This window comes from Borostomias antarcticus (assembly GCF_949987555.1).
Source record: "Borostomias antarcticus genome assembly, chromosome: 14".
Classification (NCBI taxonomy): domain Eukaryota; kingdom Metazoa; phylum Chordata; class Actinopteri; order Stomiiformes; family Stomiidae; genus Borostomias; species Borostomias antarcticus.
The window spans coordinates 1,942,501-1,959,949 of NC_140247.1; the positions used below are offsets into that span (position 1 = coordinate 1,942,501).

General features: G+C 44.5%; 1 protein-coding gene across 1 annotated transcript in view; it reads right to left on the reverse strand.

The window, feature by feature from the left end:
* egf (epidermal growth factor) overlaps positions 1-17,212 on the reverse strand; it is a gene marked incomplete at both ends in the record, with an annotated part of 23,906 nt that extends 6,694 nt beyond the window's left edge. The window contains 17 exons of the mRNA XM_084449106.1: positions 689-805; positions 941-1,108; positions 1,220-1,369; positions 1,652-1,819; positions 2,386-2,609; positions 2,827-2,931; positions 3,101-3,249; positions 3,368-3,504; positions 3,624-3,749; positions 4,077-4,199; positions 12,120-12,242; positions 12,434-12,547; positions 12,634-12,836; positions 13,085-13,312; positions 13,896-14,077; positions 14,729-14,928; positions 17,086-17,212. Coding sequence (XP_084305232.1) covers positions 689-805; positions 941-1,108; positions 1,220-1,369; positions 1,652-1,819; positions 2,386-2,609; positions 2,827-2,931; positions 3,101-3,249; positions 3,368-3,504; positions 3,624-3,749; positions 4,077-4,199; positions 12,120-12,242; positions 12,434-12,547; positions 12,634-12,836; positions 13,085-13,312; positions 13,896-14,077; positions 14,729-14,928; positions 17,086-17,212 — 2,644 coding nt within the window. The remainder of the gene's footprint in view (positions 1-688; positions 806-940; positions 1,109-1,219; positions 1,370-1,651; positions 1,820-2,385; positions 2,610-2,826; positions 2,932-3,100; positions 3,250-3,367; positions 3,505-3,623; positions 3,750-4,076; positions 4,200-12,119; positions 12,243-12,433; positions 12,548-12,633; positions 12,837-13,084; positions 13,313-13,895; positions 14,078-14,728; positions 14,929-17,085) is intronic.
* Positions 17,213-17,449: the final 237 nt, after the last annotated feature.

Consider the following 17,449-nt stretch of genomic DNA (forward strand, 5'->3'; position numbering starts at 1 on the left):
ATCCATGTCTGAAACACACACCACCATATACACTACATTCACTCATCCATGTCTGAAACACACACCATATACACTACATTCCCTCATCCATGTCTGAAACACACACCATATACACTACATTCACTCATCCATGTCTGAAACACACACCACCATATACACTACATTCACTCATCCATGTCTGCAAACACACACCACCATATACACTACATTCACTCATCCATGTCTGCAAACACACACACACCATATACACTACATTCACTCATCCATGTCTGCAAACACACACCACCATATACACTACATTCACTCATCCATGTCTGCAAACACACACACACCATATACACTACATTCACTCATCCATGTCTGAAACACACACCCCCATATACACTACATTCACTCATCCATGTCTGCAAACACACACACCATATACACTACATTCACTTGCAGTGTGTGTGTATCTGTATGTGTGATTGATTGATTTTATTTATGGATTGAGTAAAACAGTAATCCAATTGATGACATGTGAAAGTGTAAACACATGTTATGTTAACACGGTGTGTGTGTGTGTGCGCGCGCGTGCGTTGCAGCATCGTATACCTCACACGCTCTGTGTCAAGAAATCAAACACGTTACACAACTTAGTCCATGACTTACATACTGAATGTGCTCCACATACGTAAATAATACTCACCCACACACAGTTGTCCATCGCCAGTGAAGCCCTCTAGACAGTGACAGGTGGGATGGCCTGCGTTTACCACGCATTGTGCGTTCACATCACAGCGCAGGGAGTAACACTCGTCCTGGTCTGAGAGCAAAGGAACATCCACATCAACAAGACCAAAAAACTAACGAAAAAACATTCCTGCTACTATTTTGAGCTTGAGCCATGGGCCTTCATTCCTCCACTATATACTGTGCTGTATAAACGAGCCATCGTTACCCGAGACCATCTTCTCTGTGAATAGTGTGGGTCCTCCACCTTCCTCCAGATCAAACTCGGCGTCCTCTCGCTCGGAGGACAGGCCTGGTTCTGGGACAGGCATGCTCTCGTCATTCAATGTCTTGTTTTTCAGAGAAACAGGATCTGCAGATTCACTGTCGCCGGATTCTGCATACATGTGTACAGGGAAAAATTAATTAACTGGCTGTAATGATCACTTTTTCAATATGGAAATCAGTTTATTTGTCGGTTTGAAACATTGGGGGAGGAGCTTATCACCTGTGGCTTCATGGGATGCATTGATTGGCAAGCAGCCTTTGCCATTTGCTGATTGGACAAAGTGTGAGAGACAGGAACAGTGGGTAAGTCCCAGCCTGCTTTCACACACCTGAGCACAGCCTCCATTTTGATGAAGACAGACATCTGCTCCTGAAGGAAGGTATACAGGCTGTACATTAAAAGTCTTTCATTAACATTCAACTGAAGTAATGTGTACATTGTAGACACAAATGTAGGCATGGAGGCATATCGAACAACAATTATATATCTAATATGTTCTTAGTGTGTTTTTATTATTTATGTTTTTATCCTTCTCCTTTTATGTAAAGCACTATGTGCTACATTAATGTGTATGAATGGTGCTATATAAATAAAATGGCAATAATATCTAACTGAATCCAGTATTTCTCTCTTCCTTCGCTCATATTGTACCTGGCTTGGCGATTGGGTGAACCACCACAATGGATGCCGGCTGAACCATGTTGCCATGGATACGCTCCAGTTTGTGTCCGCTGCGCTTGTTCACACTCCTCAGCGTCTGCTGCTCCCAGTCTGTGATCCACAGCCGGTCCTCGAACACCGCCAGGTCAAAAGGTCGACCTGGACCAATCAGGAGACGCCATGCAAAATGTCAAGGTTTAGAATGAAGATGCACCCGTCTCTTGAGGCTCTGTCTGGCAGAAATGAAATCGGCTAACTTGGCTTCATATGAAACCCATCCAAGTGGGTTCTGTCAACCTTTTCTTTTAGCACAGGTTGCTAATTAGAAATAAGAAATTGCTCTTAATTGACTTACCTGTATTTATTAAGGTTAATTATATTTACTTGTTTGTCTGAAACCAATCCACTCATCAATCCACTCATCTTATCAATTAAAGATGCAATAACATCTCCATTTTCAACGAGACTGCCTTGCATGTGTGTGATTGAGTGTTCATGAGTGTGCACTCTCATATAGTGTACAGTGTGTGTGTGTGTGCATGTGTGTGTGTGTGTGCGCGTGTGTGTGCGTGTCTGTGTGTGTGTGTGCGCGTGCGTGTGCGTGAGTTTGTGTGTGCACGTGTGTGTGTGTGTGCACGTGTGTGTGTGTGTGTGCGCGCATGTGTGTGCGTGTGTGTTTGTGTGTGTGTGTGTGAGTTTGTGTGTGTGCTCTACAGAAGCCTCACCTACTTCGTTCTCTGTCAGCGCTCGTCTCTCCGAGCCGTCCAGGGCTGCTCTCTCCACCACCCCCGTCTCGCTGTCACACCAGTACAGACGGTCCTCGGTGAAGTCTATGGTCAGGCCACTAGGGGACACCAGGTCTGTGCTTGCAATGACCACGCGGTCATTGCCTTCCAAAGAGGCACTTTCCACAGCAGGCCGGCTACCCATGTCCGTCCAGAACAACTTCCTACAAAAACAAAATGGACATCATCATACTCACAAGGCATAGTAAGAAGTTGTGGGTTTTAAATGAGCTTTCATTGTTTTGCTATGGCATACAGTCGATCAGGCATGAGCTACCAACAGCTTTGAAGGCCATTTTGGTTTCAGAATAGACATGTCTCTCTCAATGCTTTCATCCCTGGAGTTTGTAAGAATTAGCATGCACTAGACTAGAGTCTTACTTTGCAAGAGGGTGAACAGCAATCCCCCTTGGTTGCTGAACCCATTTCTTTATAACAGTCTCTTTGTTCAACCCACTCAAAGTGCTGCGGTCGATAGTGGAGAGGCTGAAAGAGAGTCAATTTCAGTAGAATGGATTTGAGAGGACAAGATTAGACCGGACTAAAAATAAACAAATATACCACATGTTAATAAGGCCCTCTAAATAGCAAAAGATTGAGAAAGGAAATTGAAAATAAACATTGTCAAATTGTATGGTTGTGCCACACAGCGCACCCTCTGTCGGTCCAGTACAGCTTGCGGTGAATCCAGTCCACAGACAACCCTTCTGGGGAGTCCAGACCGCCGGTCAGCAGGACCTCCCTGGACCCTCCATCCAGACTGACCCGCTCAATCCGCTTCAGGGCCGTACTGGCAAAGTATACCTGGGAATGCAAGCATGCATGTACACCCGTGGCAGTGGATCTGAATACTGTTTCTTAGTAAAGTGTGTGCCACAGGTCTGTAACTGTAAACAGAATGTACCTTTGTCCAGTTACCTACTTTGTTCTGTACCGGATCGTAATCCAAAGCGATCACTGTTCCACCGGGCTCTTCCACTAGTCTGTGGTCACCGGTCCCGTCCATGTTCACTTGTCTTATGTCCACTATGTTGGCAAACAGCAAATAAGGAGGTGGTCCTAGGAGGTGATGATACCGGAGGGGTAAATAAAGACAAACGTCAAGAACATTTTCTGGGAGGTTTCTGGCTACTCTTTGGTTTTGCCATGAGACTACCTGAGACAGGAAGATGAATCACCTGTGGCCATGCAGCGTCTGCCATCCTGGTCAAGCTGATATCCAGGTAGACACTCACACTGCCAGCGGGCGGGGCTGACGGGGGAACACGCCTGGCTACATCCCCCCCTGTCCTCCGAGGAGCACCCTGACGTCCCAACACACAAGAGAGACTCACACAAGAGAGACTCACACATTCTGCAGCACTTTCACAGCCCTTGGTAGTTTTTAGCCAACACTGGAATTCTTTGGTAGACTTTATTTCAAATCTGGCTCGAAATACTATTTGAATTGAATAGTTAATTTCAGTTACTTTAGCTTTGAGCCTGCCTGGAGTGTCAGGTGGGTTGGGCCATGCCGTTTTAGGAACAGCCCATTGGTTGACAAAAACAATCAAGCATGGGTGCAGTAAGTATGGTAATTTAAATGATTTCAAATAGTATTTTGACCCAGCAGGTCTGCTTTATATGCCTACCGGTGCAGGACTGTCCATCCGGCTGTAGCACAGACCCCTGTGGACACACACAGACTGGCCCCTCCTCAGTGGTAAGACATCCAAGATGGCACCGAGTCATATTCCCCTGACATGGGGAGGCCTCTGTTCAAGAAAGAACAAACACAGTGTGCTAGCCTGTTTCAACTACAACTGTACAGTATGTTGTCACTTTAGCAATAAAACAGCTTATATGGGATTTTAAAAAGTAAAACATGATAGTTTACCATAGTTTTAGTATTTTTAGATGCACACGTTGTTGAAGTGCTCTGGACATAAGTAACTGCCAATGTTCCACATGAACTGATCTCATCAAGAGCATAAACATGCATGTGGTGTATTTAACCTTCGACCTGTTAGGGTTTCCTCCCAAGCTGCGCCCCAAGGCTCGAGGCAGCAACAGGTGCTGCCCATCGGCAATCAGCCAATCAGCCACAGCCAATCAGCCAATCAGCCAATCAGCCACAGCCAATCAGCCAATCAGCCAATCAGCCACAGCCAATCAGCCAATCAGCCACAGCCGATCCCGCTACAAGAAGACGTTGAGGGCTGCCCTCAGTGCTTGAACGTACTGCCCATGACATGTGGTAACACCACTGACAAGCTCCCTTAACGTGTACTTTGACCAGTTCTCCTTGTTCGTTACTTACTATTAGTTTGTTTTTTCTAGGGATGGGCGGACGAGGCCTTATGAAGCTTTGGGGCTTCTTCCTGATTGTGTCGGGAAAAGAGCCGAAGCTCCGATGCATTGAAAACGGAGAGCACAGTGACATCTGGTGGTTTGCTGAAATCATAGCAGCCATTGCAACTATAGCCTGGTAGACTACTGCACACTACGTATTGTAACGATCCGTCTTAGGAGAGAGGAGGATGAGCCAGAGAGAGAGAGAGAGGAGGATGAGCCAGAGAAAGAGGATGAGACAGAGAGAGAGAGAGAGAGGAGGATGAGCCAGAGAAAGAGGAGGAGGATGAGACAGAGAGAGAGAGAGAGAGAGGATGAGACAGAGAGAGAGAGAGGAGGATGAGCCAGAGAAAGAGGAGGATGAGCCAGAGAGAGAGAGAGAGGAGGATGAGACAGAGAGAGAGAGAGGAGGATGAGACAGAGAGAGAAGGAGCCAGAGAGAGAGGAGGAGGAGGAGAGAGGTTGAGCCAGAGAGAGAGGAGGAGAGAGGTTATGAGGAGAGTTTCACTGGTGAATAGTGATTTATTTTCTCTCTTTATGACTGGCAACTATATGGCTGATGCCCACGCCTAAACACAGTAATGGTGCGTTCGTTTGTGGTCGGAGGTGGCAAGTCGCAAGTGGCAAAATACCTACCTCCGACCTGTGTGCATTCAGATATATACCATTATATCACAGTTACCTAGTTATATCTATATACCATTATATCACAGTTACCTAGTTATATCTATATACCATTATATCAGTTACCTAGTTATATCTATATACCATTATATCACAGTTACCTAGTTATATCTATATACCATTATATAACAGTTACCTAGTTATATCTATATACCATTATATCACAGTTACCTAGTTATATCTATATACCATTATATCACAGTTACCTAGTTATATCTATATACCATTATATCAGTTACCTAGTTATATCTATATACCATTATATCACAGTTACCTAGTTATATCTATATACCATTATATCACAGTTACCTAGTTATATCTATATACCATTATATCACAGTTACCTAGTTATATCTATATACCATTATATCACAGTTACCTAGTTATATCTATATACCATTATATCAGTTACCTAGTTATATCTATATACCATTATATCACAGTTACCTAGTTATATCTATATACCATTATATCACAGTTACCTAGTTATATCTATATACCATTATATCACAGTTACCTAGTTATATCTATATACCATTATATCAGAGTTACCTAGTTATATCTATATACCATTATATCACAGTTACCTAGTTATATCTATATACCATTATATCAGAGTTACCTAGTTATATCTATATACCATTATATCACAGTTATCTAGTTATATCTATATACCATTATATCACAGTTACCTAGTTATATCTATATACCATTATATCACAGTTACCTAGTTATATCTATATACCATTATATCAGTTACCTAGTTATATCTATATACCATTATATCACAGTTACCTAGTTATATCTATATACCATTATATCACAGTTACCTAGTTATATCTATATACCATTATATCACAGTTACCTAGTTATATCTATATACCATTATATCACAGTTACCTAGTTATATCTATATACCATTATATCACAGTTACCTAGTTATATCTATATACCATTATATCACAGTTACCTAGTTATATCTATATACCATTATATCACAGTTACCTAGTTATATCTATATACCATTATATCACAGTTACCTAGTTATATCTATATACCATTATATCACAGTTACCTAGTTATATCTATAAACCATTATATCACAGTTACCTAGTTATATCTAGTGCATTCGAGCAACTGGGGGCTGAGAAACATATCCGAATTTGCGACGAGGAAGTGCGAGTTCATGAGGTGTTTTATTTAATCATTCCTAGTAGCAAGTCGCAATTTGCACCTCCCAGTTAGAAACGAACGCACCATAAAGTTCTCTGCATCCACAACTCGCATCACACCCGTTTCACATCTGGTCCCTCACTCTTATTGTTCCCGGGGGGAAACAACCCCCCCAGCTAAACAGTGGTGCCCCTAAGACCATATAGAGCGATACACAACAACCCCAGAACATTACAGCAGGGCTGCAAAGTTTGACCAAAAACTTGGAGTGAGATTTATCCCCTTCCCCGTTAATTTGATTGTCGGTCGAGTTGTTGACGGGGGGGGATTGATCATTTTTATTGTGATTGTCGCGTGAGTTGTTGACGGATGGGGGGGTTGATTTGTAGCCAGTGCAAAGATGCCAGGATAGGGGTGATATGGTATTTCCACTCCCATCAGGATCCTGGCAGCACTGTTCTGGATGTACTGGAGCTTTTGTGGGAGGAAGAGGATGAGTACTTTTTATTTCCTTTTTTTCTTGAGTTACTTATATTTATTTAGCTTTTTATGTATAAGACTTTAATTTATATGTATATTTCTGGAATTCCACTGTTGCTTTAGCAATATGAACATTTGTTCTTTCATGCCAATAAAGCCCATTGAATTGAATTGAGAGAGAGGAGGAGGAGCCAGAGAGAGAGGAGGAGGAGAGAGGAGGATGAGCCAGAGAGAGAGAGAGAGAGAAGGAGGAGGAGCCAGAGAGAGGATGATGAGCCAGAGAGAGAGAGAGAGAGAAGGAGGAGGAGCCAGAAAGAGAGGAGGAGGAGAGAGGAGGATGAGCCAGAGAGAGAGAGAGAAGGAGGAGGAGCCAGAGAGAGGAGGAGGAGAGAGGAGGATGAGCCAGAGAGAGAGAGAGAAGGAGGAGGAGCCAGAAAGAGAGGAGGAGGAGAGAGGAGGATGAGCCAGAGAGAGAGAGAGAGAAGGAGGAGGAGCCAGAAAGAGAGGAGGAGAGAGGAGGATGAGCCAGAGAGAGAGAGAGAAGGAGGAGGAGCCAGAAAGAGAGGAGGAGAGAGGAGGATGAGCCAGAGAGAGAGAGAGAGAGAAGGAGGAGCCAGAAAGAGAGGAGGAGGAGAGAGGAGGATGAGCCAGAGAGAGAATGAGGAGGAGCCAGAGAGAGAGGAGGAGAGAGGAGGATGAGCCAGAGAGAGAGAGAAGAGGAGGATGAGCCAGAGAAAGAGGAGGAGGAGGAGGATGAGACAGAGAGAGAGAAGGAGCCAGAGAGAGAGGAGGAGGAGGAGAGAGGTTGAGCCAGAGAGAGAGAAGGAGCCAGAGAGAGAGGAGGAGGAGAGAGGAGGATGAGACAGAGAGAGAGGAGGAGGAAGAGCCAGAGAGAGGAAGAGGAGGAGGTTCCTCCTGAACCCCCTGAGCCCAGAGCCCCTGAGCCCCAAGGCCCTGGACCCCACAGACTGACCTCCCGGTGCCCCCTCACCTTTCCCTCAGACTGCCCCCTTTGGACCCCGGACTGGACACTGTGATAGGTGCACGCACGTTGCCAACACATCACTTAGCACATACACACATTCACACAGCATAATTACACACCTCACTCACATTAGACACGCACCACACTTCCCCCCACCTTAGACTCCCCTGTTTAGTTGCTACCGTTTGTTTGTCCTCTAGTTTTAATAAACAGCCCTTGGGCCGAGTATTTCTGTGTCTGTCTGTCTGTGGGTCGTGCTACACGGGTGCGGTCTCCAGAACAAGACCCTCACCAGACAATCCTCTGCTAGCCCATGATCTCTGACATGACACTAAGGCCATTACAGAGACAGGAGCATGCATGCTAACTCAGCTCAGTGCTAGATTTTAGGTCGGTAGGTGCTTACAATTGTTGGAGATAATTATGTAAAATAACTAATAAAAATCTACTACATTGGAGACAAAATGTTCTTACAAAACAAGTAAATATTACAAACTTCTCACAGACAAGTACAGTAAGAAGTGCACCTAACATCCCTCAACTGAAATGTGAACTAGGACTAGGTGATGCACTGTGAGAATATTCCTCCACTATTTTTGGCAGCATCACCGCCTTTAGTGATAGCGAGTGGATTAAGACAAAGCCAGATGGTTGGTGGTGGACAACAAGCTTCTTTACCTCTACCTCAGTCAAATCCCTTTATGAAGTCAGGCTTAATCCCAGCCAAATAGGTGAAAGTGTGATGAGATGAGAATGCCTTCTGAGTCGGCCCACCCTGCATGTGATGTAAGAGCGTTGGACTGTGTCTACTGCAACCATAACGTGGTAGAAAGAGCTTTAAGTGGGGTGCAGGTAAGGACAGTATCCAGGTCTCAGACTAAAGCTGGCCTAACTCTGACCAGACACGTCTCAGACTAAAGCTGGCCTAACTCTGACCAGACACGTTCTAGGGAATCCTTCGAACAGCGCTGCAGTCATCATCAACAGGGTCGTCCACAGACGGGCCTCCCATCTTTGTCTCCAGTTATCCTGGTCCTCCACACACCTGGGGATCTCGTCGGTGGTCTCTACTTTCGCATCCTTCTTAATTATGTCCACAAATGTTTTGGTAGGACGTCCTGGCGACTTGCATCCGCGCCATGGAGATGGCTCCCATAAGACCATGGGGGAGGTTGGCTTTCCACACGTTGCTCATGCCGTTTAGAGCTCTCCACGTGAGCGCCTTCCTAACTTTGAGGTCCTGCTCCGTTGAGTTGACCCAAAGCTCGGGTATTTGAAGTCTTCAACCTCCTTCAGAGCAGTACCTTCAGCTGCCATTAGGGGCAGATGTTCCGGGGTGTTATAGGTGATGACCTCAGTTTTCTTGGCGTTCAGTCCAGGACCCACCTTGGCACATTCTCACTCTGGTCAGGAGCTCTTGTGCTTGCCTCACGTACTTAGATATCAGGCTGATGTTGTCAGCGTAGTCCAGGTCTGTTAGGACTACAGCGGGACACCTTCTCAACCTCCTAGGTGTAATAGTGAAGCTGAGATCCTCCTCTCTTCCCTGGATTGCCTGCCTCAGTGTGTAGTCCAGGACTATTATAAAGAGGAAGGGTGCGAGGGTGTCCCCTTATAACACTCCCGCCATGATGTCCAAATCCTCACTGTTGCCATCCGGTGTCACAACCCTTGCCCTTGTGTTCGAATACACGGTTCCTAAGGCCCGAAGTGAATTGGAGGGAACACCATAGGCCTAAAGGATTTTCATCATGACACCTCTGTGAATTGAGTCAAATGCCTTTTTGAAATCAATAAAACACATGTTGTTCTTCTGCACCTCCTCGATGATCCTCCTTTGGGTCAAGATCTGAGTTACTGTGGACCTCCCCTCTCTAAAGCCATTCTGGTTCTCTCAAGTGTGGGTCAATGGCGCTCCGCAGCCTGTTAAGTATCATGCGGTTGTACATTTTTGCAATGATACAAGTCAGGCTGATGCCGCAGTAGTTGTCTGGCTTTGAGAGATCCCAGGATTTAGGCACTGGGATGATGTTGGAGAGAGACCATAATATCAGGCTTGTCATTAGGGCAAGGTTGCAGATGTCAAAGATGATGTCCTCAAGGTTGCAGTTCTTAAAGACCTCTGAGGGAATGCAGTCTGGTCCAGCACTCTTTCCCTGCTTAGGAGGGGATTTCACCCTGGTGAGCTCCACAGCTGTAAAAGGGCCATCATCAATATTGGGATTTTCGAGGACCGCAGGTATCTCCTGCTCTGCTTCCTCCACTGTCGGGTGGGTGCCTACGAGGTTCCTGAAGTGAACCAAGTGTTCACCCTCTCCACTGGGCTGTTGCCTGCGACTTGGCCTTCCTTTGCCCTTTTTTCGTCCACTCATCTCGTTAAATAGCAATAGCAAACCTGTATTGATCAAAGACTGGGTACTTATATTGGAAATCTGTTGATGACTTGTGTCACCAGCTGCGCTTAATACACAACATTTAGCTGAATGAGGTAGGATGATCATCCGCCATTGCTTATTTCACTGTTTACATTTCCACCAGTTACATTACAATGGCATAAAACATCACCACAAAAACAACCTATCATTGTAAACTTTGTAGGATGGGTTTGAGATTGCCTTCGTCTCAGATTGGGGGAGTTTTAAAACATTTTGTCACCCCATGCCTTTCATGTAGGCTAGCTTACACCCCTGGATCTTCTTCATTGTTTTTTTCTAGTCTGTTGTGCTGTCCTCATAACAGACTAGGAACTAAGTCTAACAACCACACACGTTCATAATCTTCTGTACCTTGGCAAAGGTTGTCGGTTAACCAGCTTAGCAGGACAAAGCTGCTGACTAAATAAGTCCCCTATTACTAATGTCTAATCATCATCTAATCTGACTGGCTGTCTGGCTCAGTCTCTAGCCCTGGCCACACTATTCTGTTGTGTTTTTCCATATCTGTTAATTTCAATTCATTCTCTATGGGACCCATCCATTAATGGACAGCGTAGATACAGCGAGAGTACGGATTTGATGTTCTATCTGTTTGCCAGAAGAAAAAAAAAGTTGGGAAAAGTTGAACTTTTGCCAGAAGGACGGAGACATAATAGTCTGTTTAGCCAGTGAGAGCAATAAAGGTGGTTAGCATTGTACACATTCTATACGAAGCCAAATTGACAGTAAACACATTGTATTCTGTTTGTGTTCTGACAGATGAGTGTGGCTGGCCGGGGTCTCTGCCCCCCCTCAGCCCTGGGAACAAGGGCATGTAGAACTATAGCAGGGCTAGTGTGAGAGAAACCATCAAACACAACATGCTCCCTTCAAATCACTTAGGGACATTAAGTTCTTAAGTACAGGGTAAGTGCAAAATCACACTGCTCATGCTACAGTAAGAAGTAGGTCATTGTTGTTATGTGATTAGAATGGACTTTAAGGGGTAGTCTTTCCAAGATAAGTGTTACAACTTGATTGTAATAGGCCTACAATCATGTTGGCCTATGCTATGGCTAACTCAAACATAACAGAGTATCTTTGAAAACAAGCCACACCTTTTCCCATGAGGCATCCCTTTCCTCGTCCCTGTCTACCTTATACAACCTCTTTGGTGCCCTGTCCCAGACTCTACAGACGTCCACTGAGGGCCTGTGGTTTGACCCAGGTAACCTGACAGTAAATTGGCACCTAGCCTCTGTCTATTCTGTCTGGTCTGCTTGACCTATTCGTTTTATTGGGTCCGCAGGGTCGGACTGAGGTCCAGTGGACACCAACAGCTCCTTTTACACCAGGTCTACAAAAATGTGCTTGAAATACCACTCATTGCCCATACCTGTGAATGACTATAATTCCACCAAAGATGATTGGCCACAACATTTTTAATTGATTATTAGTTCATGGCGGCATATCGCATTTTAAAGAGAGCAAGACAAATTCCAAGTGTTGTGATTGATCTCCAGGTCAAATCATCAACCAAAATGGAAAAGCCTGGGAAATCTTTACACACTAAAACAAAGGAACAGTCTCAGAGAGCCTTCTCTTACCTTGGCAGGTTTTTCTATCAGGAAGCAGGGCATAGCCCTCTGGGCAGGTGCAGAAGTAGGAACCCGGAATGTTCTCACAACCCAAGGAACACCCATGGTTCCAAAAGGCACACTCGTTGACATCTACAGCACCAGAAAATGAACACAGTTCAATAAAAAATTAATGTAAGCATGTACAGTTTAGTTTATTTGTTGTTCACCATACACTGTAGTTAACCATTCATTTTCGTAATTATTGAAATAGATACTGATTTGGTATAGCTAGTGTATTAGAGTAAACACAAACGGTATAGCTGGCTTTAGTAGTATCTTACCTTCACAGAAGTTGCCATGCTTGCTGAGGGCAAAGCCTTCACTGCACTGACAGAGCCCCTGCTTAGCTGAACTGGAGCACACATTTACACATGGGCCTGCTTGTCCATCACATCCTACAGGACAAGGGGAATGTTAATATCTACTCACCAAAGCAAGGTCATATGAACCTTTACAGAGATACTGATAAGTGACTTCTGACCTGGGGAGACAGGGATGGAGTCTTCTATTGGCTGGTTGAGGGGGTGTACCACGTTCAGATCTATGGGAGGGTGTACCATCGGCTTCAGGCTGATGTTTTCTGATTCCCCCCCTGTGTACTTGTTAACTTGTCTAATGGCCCGGGACGTAACGTCAGTGTAGTAGACATTCTCCAGGAACACAGATATCCCCAAAGACTGAGACCTGGTGGAACACATTAAGCATTTAATTGTCCATGGTAACCGTATTATGTACACATGACAAATAAACCCCCTAGAACCTTGAAAAACAAAGCTGACACGATGGCTTCTGAGTATTGATTCTATAGCTTCAAGGACTATCCCTGATCAGAAGATCAGATCTCCTGTTGTAAATCTGAGGGGGGCATCTGGCTGTATATTAGGATGATAGTCTCAAATTATCACTGGCAATATTTGCCATGCTACACTTACCGTAGAGGATGGTCGAAGATATTGATGACATTTCCGTTGTAATCACAGGAGCCAATGGTGCTTGCTCCCTCAGAGCCAAACTGGACCCAGAACAGTCTCTTGTCAGTTCGGTCGATGGACAGTGCTCTAAGTTTCTCTGGAATCTTTAGAACTGTAGTGGTCATCTCTCCAGCCAAGTTTGACCGCTGGATACTTGGTGTGATTCCATCCGACAACCAGAAGAGAAACCTTGGGAGAAGTAAGGTTATGAGACAAGGACATGGCACCAGTCTCTCAGATAACCTACATGGAACCTTTTGCCCTTATCAAACCGATAGAAAATTCCTAAATGAATACCCTAATGTGGCAGGCTAAGTACAGAGCGCACACACTGGTAAGATTTAAAGGTTTGTGCCCATTATTGGAGGAAATGTAACTCTGTGAAAGATATAAGGACAACATACTGTAGGCCCCAGCTCTCCTGAAATTGTGAACTCACATCCAAGTGACTCAGAATGTTTGAAATGTAGAAACTGAAATGCAATAAAATGGCTGGCGCGAGGCCGTCATCCTTGCTAGTCAAAATGGCTACCTTTGTCTCTGGCCAGAGAGAGGAGGTATGTGAGAGCCATTCAGTAAGTTTTCACCTATGTGCCAGTCGTGTTTGACGGGGGGAGACTGTTTCAAGGCCCAGAATGTACAGTATAGTAACAGACAATAAAGATGGCCGCTATTCCGGCTAAAGGTGAATGTGGAATGTGCATTGAAATCATTGTCACCAATGGCGTGTTTACTCGCTTTGAAAACTCTTTGTCAAAGATGAAGGAATTACCTGTCACTTGGGTCACTCGCTATGCAACATGGCTGAGATAAGTGTCTTAAAAGAGTCTTCTCATCTTTCCCATTTGTGTCCACTCGTCTGATGGTTCCCTTTTCTCCACTGGTCCAGAAGATGACGTTATGGATCCAGTCAACCGCCAGACCTGAGATGTCTTTCTCAGATGAGTAAAGTTTCTGGAGAAATGCAAAGGTGAGATTCCAATGAGATTCCAATGTCACTGTGTCGCAACACCTGAAGCCCTTGAACCCTGAGTTCTAGCCAGCACCAACACATATGGTTCAACAACTATATGGTACTGAAAGAAAAACAAAATGTCCTATAATGTGTACACTTCTATAATGTGTAGAAAAAGGATTGTTGAAGCTGTTCTGGATTATGGTGATGTGATTTATAGGCATGCCTCTGCCTCTACTCTAGTCTTAAGCCCTTGTATGTTGTTTATCACTCTGCTCTTAGGTTTATTACTTGTGACATCTATAGCACTCATCATTGCGTCCAGTATGAAAAGGTTAGGTGGTCTTCTCGGTCAGAGAGACGTGATAGGCATATGTTTATGTATCTACAAAGTCCTTATTGAGAAGTTTCCTTTGTACATTACATGCTGGATTGATCATCTGGTCCATACTACACAAGGTCTAATGATTGGCTTTTGCTGCAGGTCCTGTTTCTTAACTGTTGGCCTGCCCTAAATGATCTGCAAGTATTAATAAAGCAATATGCATAACTAATCACTCAACAATCTGTTGTGACGGAAACCCTGAAATGGCATTGACCTATCATTAACCAATAGCATTGCTGCTTAGTTTTCAGTGAAACTGAAGCACCTGTCTGTGTGTCCCATCCGTCGTGGCCTTGTAGATAACCCCAGTGTTTATATCAGCCCAGTACACTGTCCTCTCCGTGTAGTGGAAGTCCAGAAGAATGGAGTTTCCGACTCCGGCCACCAGCCTCCTCCGGTGCCGTCCATCCAGGTCCATGCGGTATATGGCCTTCCCATGACCGAAGATCACGTAGGGCTTTGGTTCTGTCCAAGAGGATCACAGATTCTTAATGACAGTCCATATATACAGTACATGTACTATGTAGTACACAGATATTATACTACAATATGTGCTGTATACTTTATATGGTGCCATCTACTGAATACAAATTGTCGTTGTTGTTGTTGTTGTTGTTAGAGCAGATAGCCTTTCCATTGGGGTAGAGCTTTGGCTGATGACATCATGATGAACAAGGGGCATGAATGAACTGAGCTGTCTTGTTCATTTGTTGGAAATTGTTTTTGTTTTTTTTAATCCAAGGCTGGACACATCACTTAAAATAATTGTGGTAGAATGTCTGACAGTTGTTGTTTTACACTGTGTGCTGCTTGGTGCTGATATCATTGTTACATGTGTCAAATGGATGTTAATCACTAGAAAAGCCTATTCATGGTATTAAATGGGGTGAAGTTCAAGGCAGCAGAGCTGCTTTCGAATAAAACCGTTGTCTCTAAGCAACATCACATTTCATGTCATCCTTTCACAGCGCAAATCCTCACATGAATGAACGCAGTCTTCCCCAGGCAGGGCAGACTTTGAGTGGATTATCTTTGAGATTGTTATGTGGATTTCTGTGTAAGGTTCTTAATTTCATATATCATATTAAACACAAATCAAACTGTTTCTGAAGGTGCAGAACTTGATGAAAATGAAGGTTCTATACTGTTTACATTGAGATTTTTGCGACTCGATCTACCCTCCATGTATTTATCTTTAAAATTCTATTTTTAGTGTATTTGATGAGCAATTTCAACTGTAGAAAAATATAAGAGCTATTATTGTTGAAGAAGCCCATTTTCTTAACAACTCTTACCTCTACTGTCTAAAAGTAAAAAACAATGATCTGTTTACTAGCTGAACAACAGGTCCATCACATTTCTGACTGTGTCATCCAATCGGCTCTTCCTTGACCCCAAAAAACATTGTGATCTAGTCTCACATGTCAACACGTAGACGAACAACATCATGAGGGACCATGGGTACCGCTGCTAGATGCTGAGGAATGAGAGGAACAATGAACCTGTGAGCAGGGACTGACACACAATGACTCATCTGTCTGCATGATGGGTCTCCATGACGACTGGTAGGGACCTCTTTTAGAATGGGTCATTGCGAAGTAGCTAGGGCACAGCGTCCAGGTCAGATTGTCATTAGCCATGTTGAAAGGCTGGCCATCTTTGTGTCAATCTCAAGCTGGCTCTGTCTGATTCAACCGATGTCTCTTGGTGGCTATATGTACCATTACATCTTGATATGGCTCTCTGGTTAAATTAGTATACAGTATTTCTATTAAGATTAATGTATCAATGAGTTTATATTGCTATTTTCGGTGGATTACCATAGGATAGAGTCTTACAGTAGCCTACACATCCATGTCTGGTCATCTGAGGGTTGAAATGGTCATGTTCGTTCATGCCCGGTCAACTTAGCATGGGGGGGGGGGCATGATCCAGTCAGGAGGGATAAGTTTGTCCACAAGGGATCACTCATATGTATGTGGCTTCCCACCAAATGTGTGTGCTCAGCCGGTGACAGAGCGCCACCCTGACAGCAGGCTGGATGGGCGAGCCCGGCTCAGATCACACTGTCTGCCCAGCCAGGGCTCGGTGACGCATGGACATCGGAAAGACTTCTGGTGACCCTCCCCCACACTGTTTTCCTGGGATATGAAGGTTACCCTTGTAAAGGTCACTATTTACCTACAGGTCTAAACAAAATGCCGATTGATACTTTCAGTTACAGTACACATACTGTCTATGTTGGAGTGATGTGTAGATAATGAGGGAGACAAGTTAGTCAAGAGTAGGCCTACTATCATTATGAACAATAGATGGAGAGACAGATTCACAATGCAATTTGTACCTTAGTAAAGACACATTTTGGCAGGCTTAGAATTTCCATTTCCATTTGTTCAGGAGGGGTTTTGATGTGATTACAGCAGCATCAAAGGGAGATTGACTACACATGAAAACTGCCAAGCATAATTATAAATAGTCCAAATGTATATGCTACACAACAAACCCATCAAATAGGGTTTGTTTCTGTCAAGAATCCTAATTCTGGCGTCCTAGTTCTGTTGTCTGCCACCTAAACTGACTCCAGGTCAAGTTGTGGACAGGACAGGCGTGAACACAACTCACCCACACAGCTCCTGTTCTTACCCACACCCGACAGGTAACCATGCCAACATGCTGTCCCAGGTGTCAAAGCTCCGGCGTTTTGCACAGCGAAATAGACCAGCACTGCCGCAACCGTGACAACGAACATAATCCTGAGCTCCGTCTCGGTCTCGGGAGCCGCACTTCACTCAAGCATTCCCACAGTCTGAGCGGGCACGCATGAGAATCCCCAAAAACTCTGCGACGGTCGCTGTTGGCCCGTGGGCATCCTTGTCCGAGGCCCTGGCGTGGAGAGAGGGGAAGAGAGAGAGGTTTACATCCCAAAAGAGGTGGAAAAAGAGAATGCAAAAACAGTAGGCTGTAGGCAAAGAGAGGAGGGTCGGTG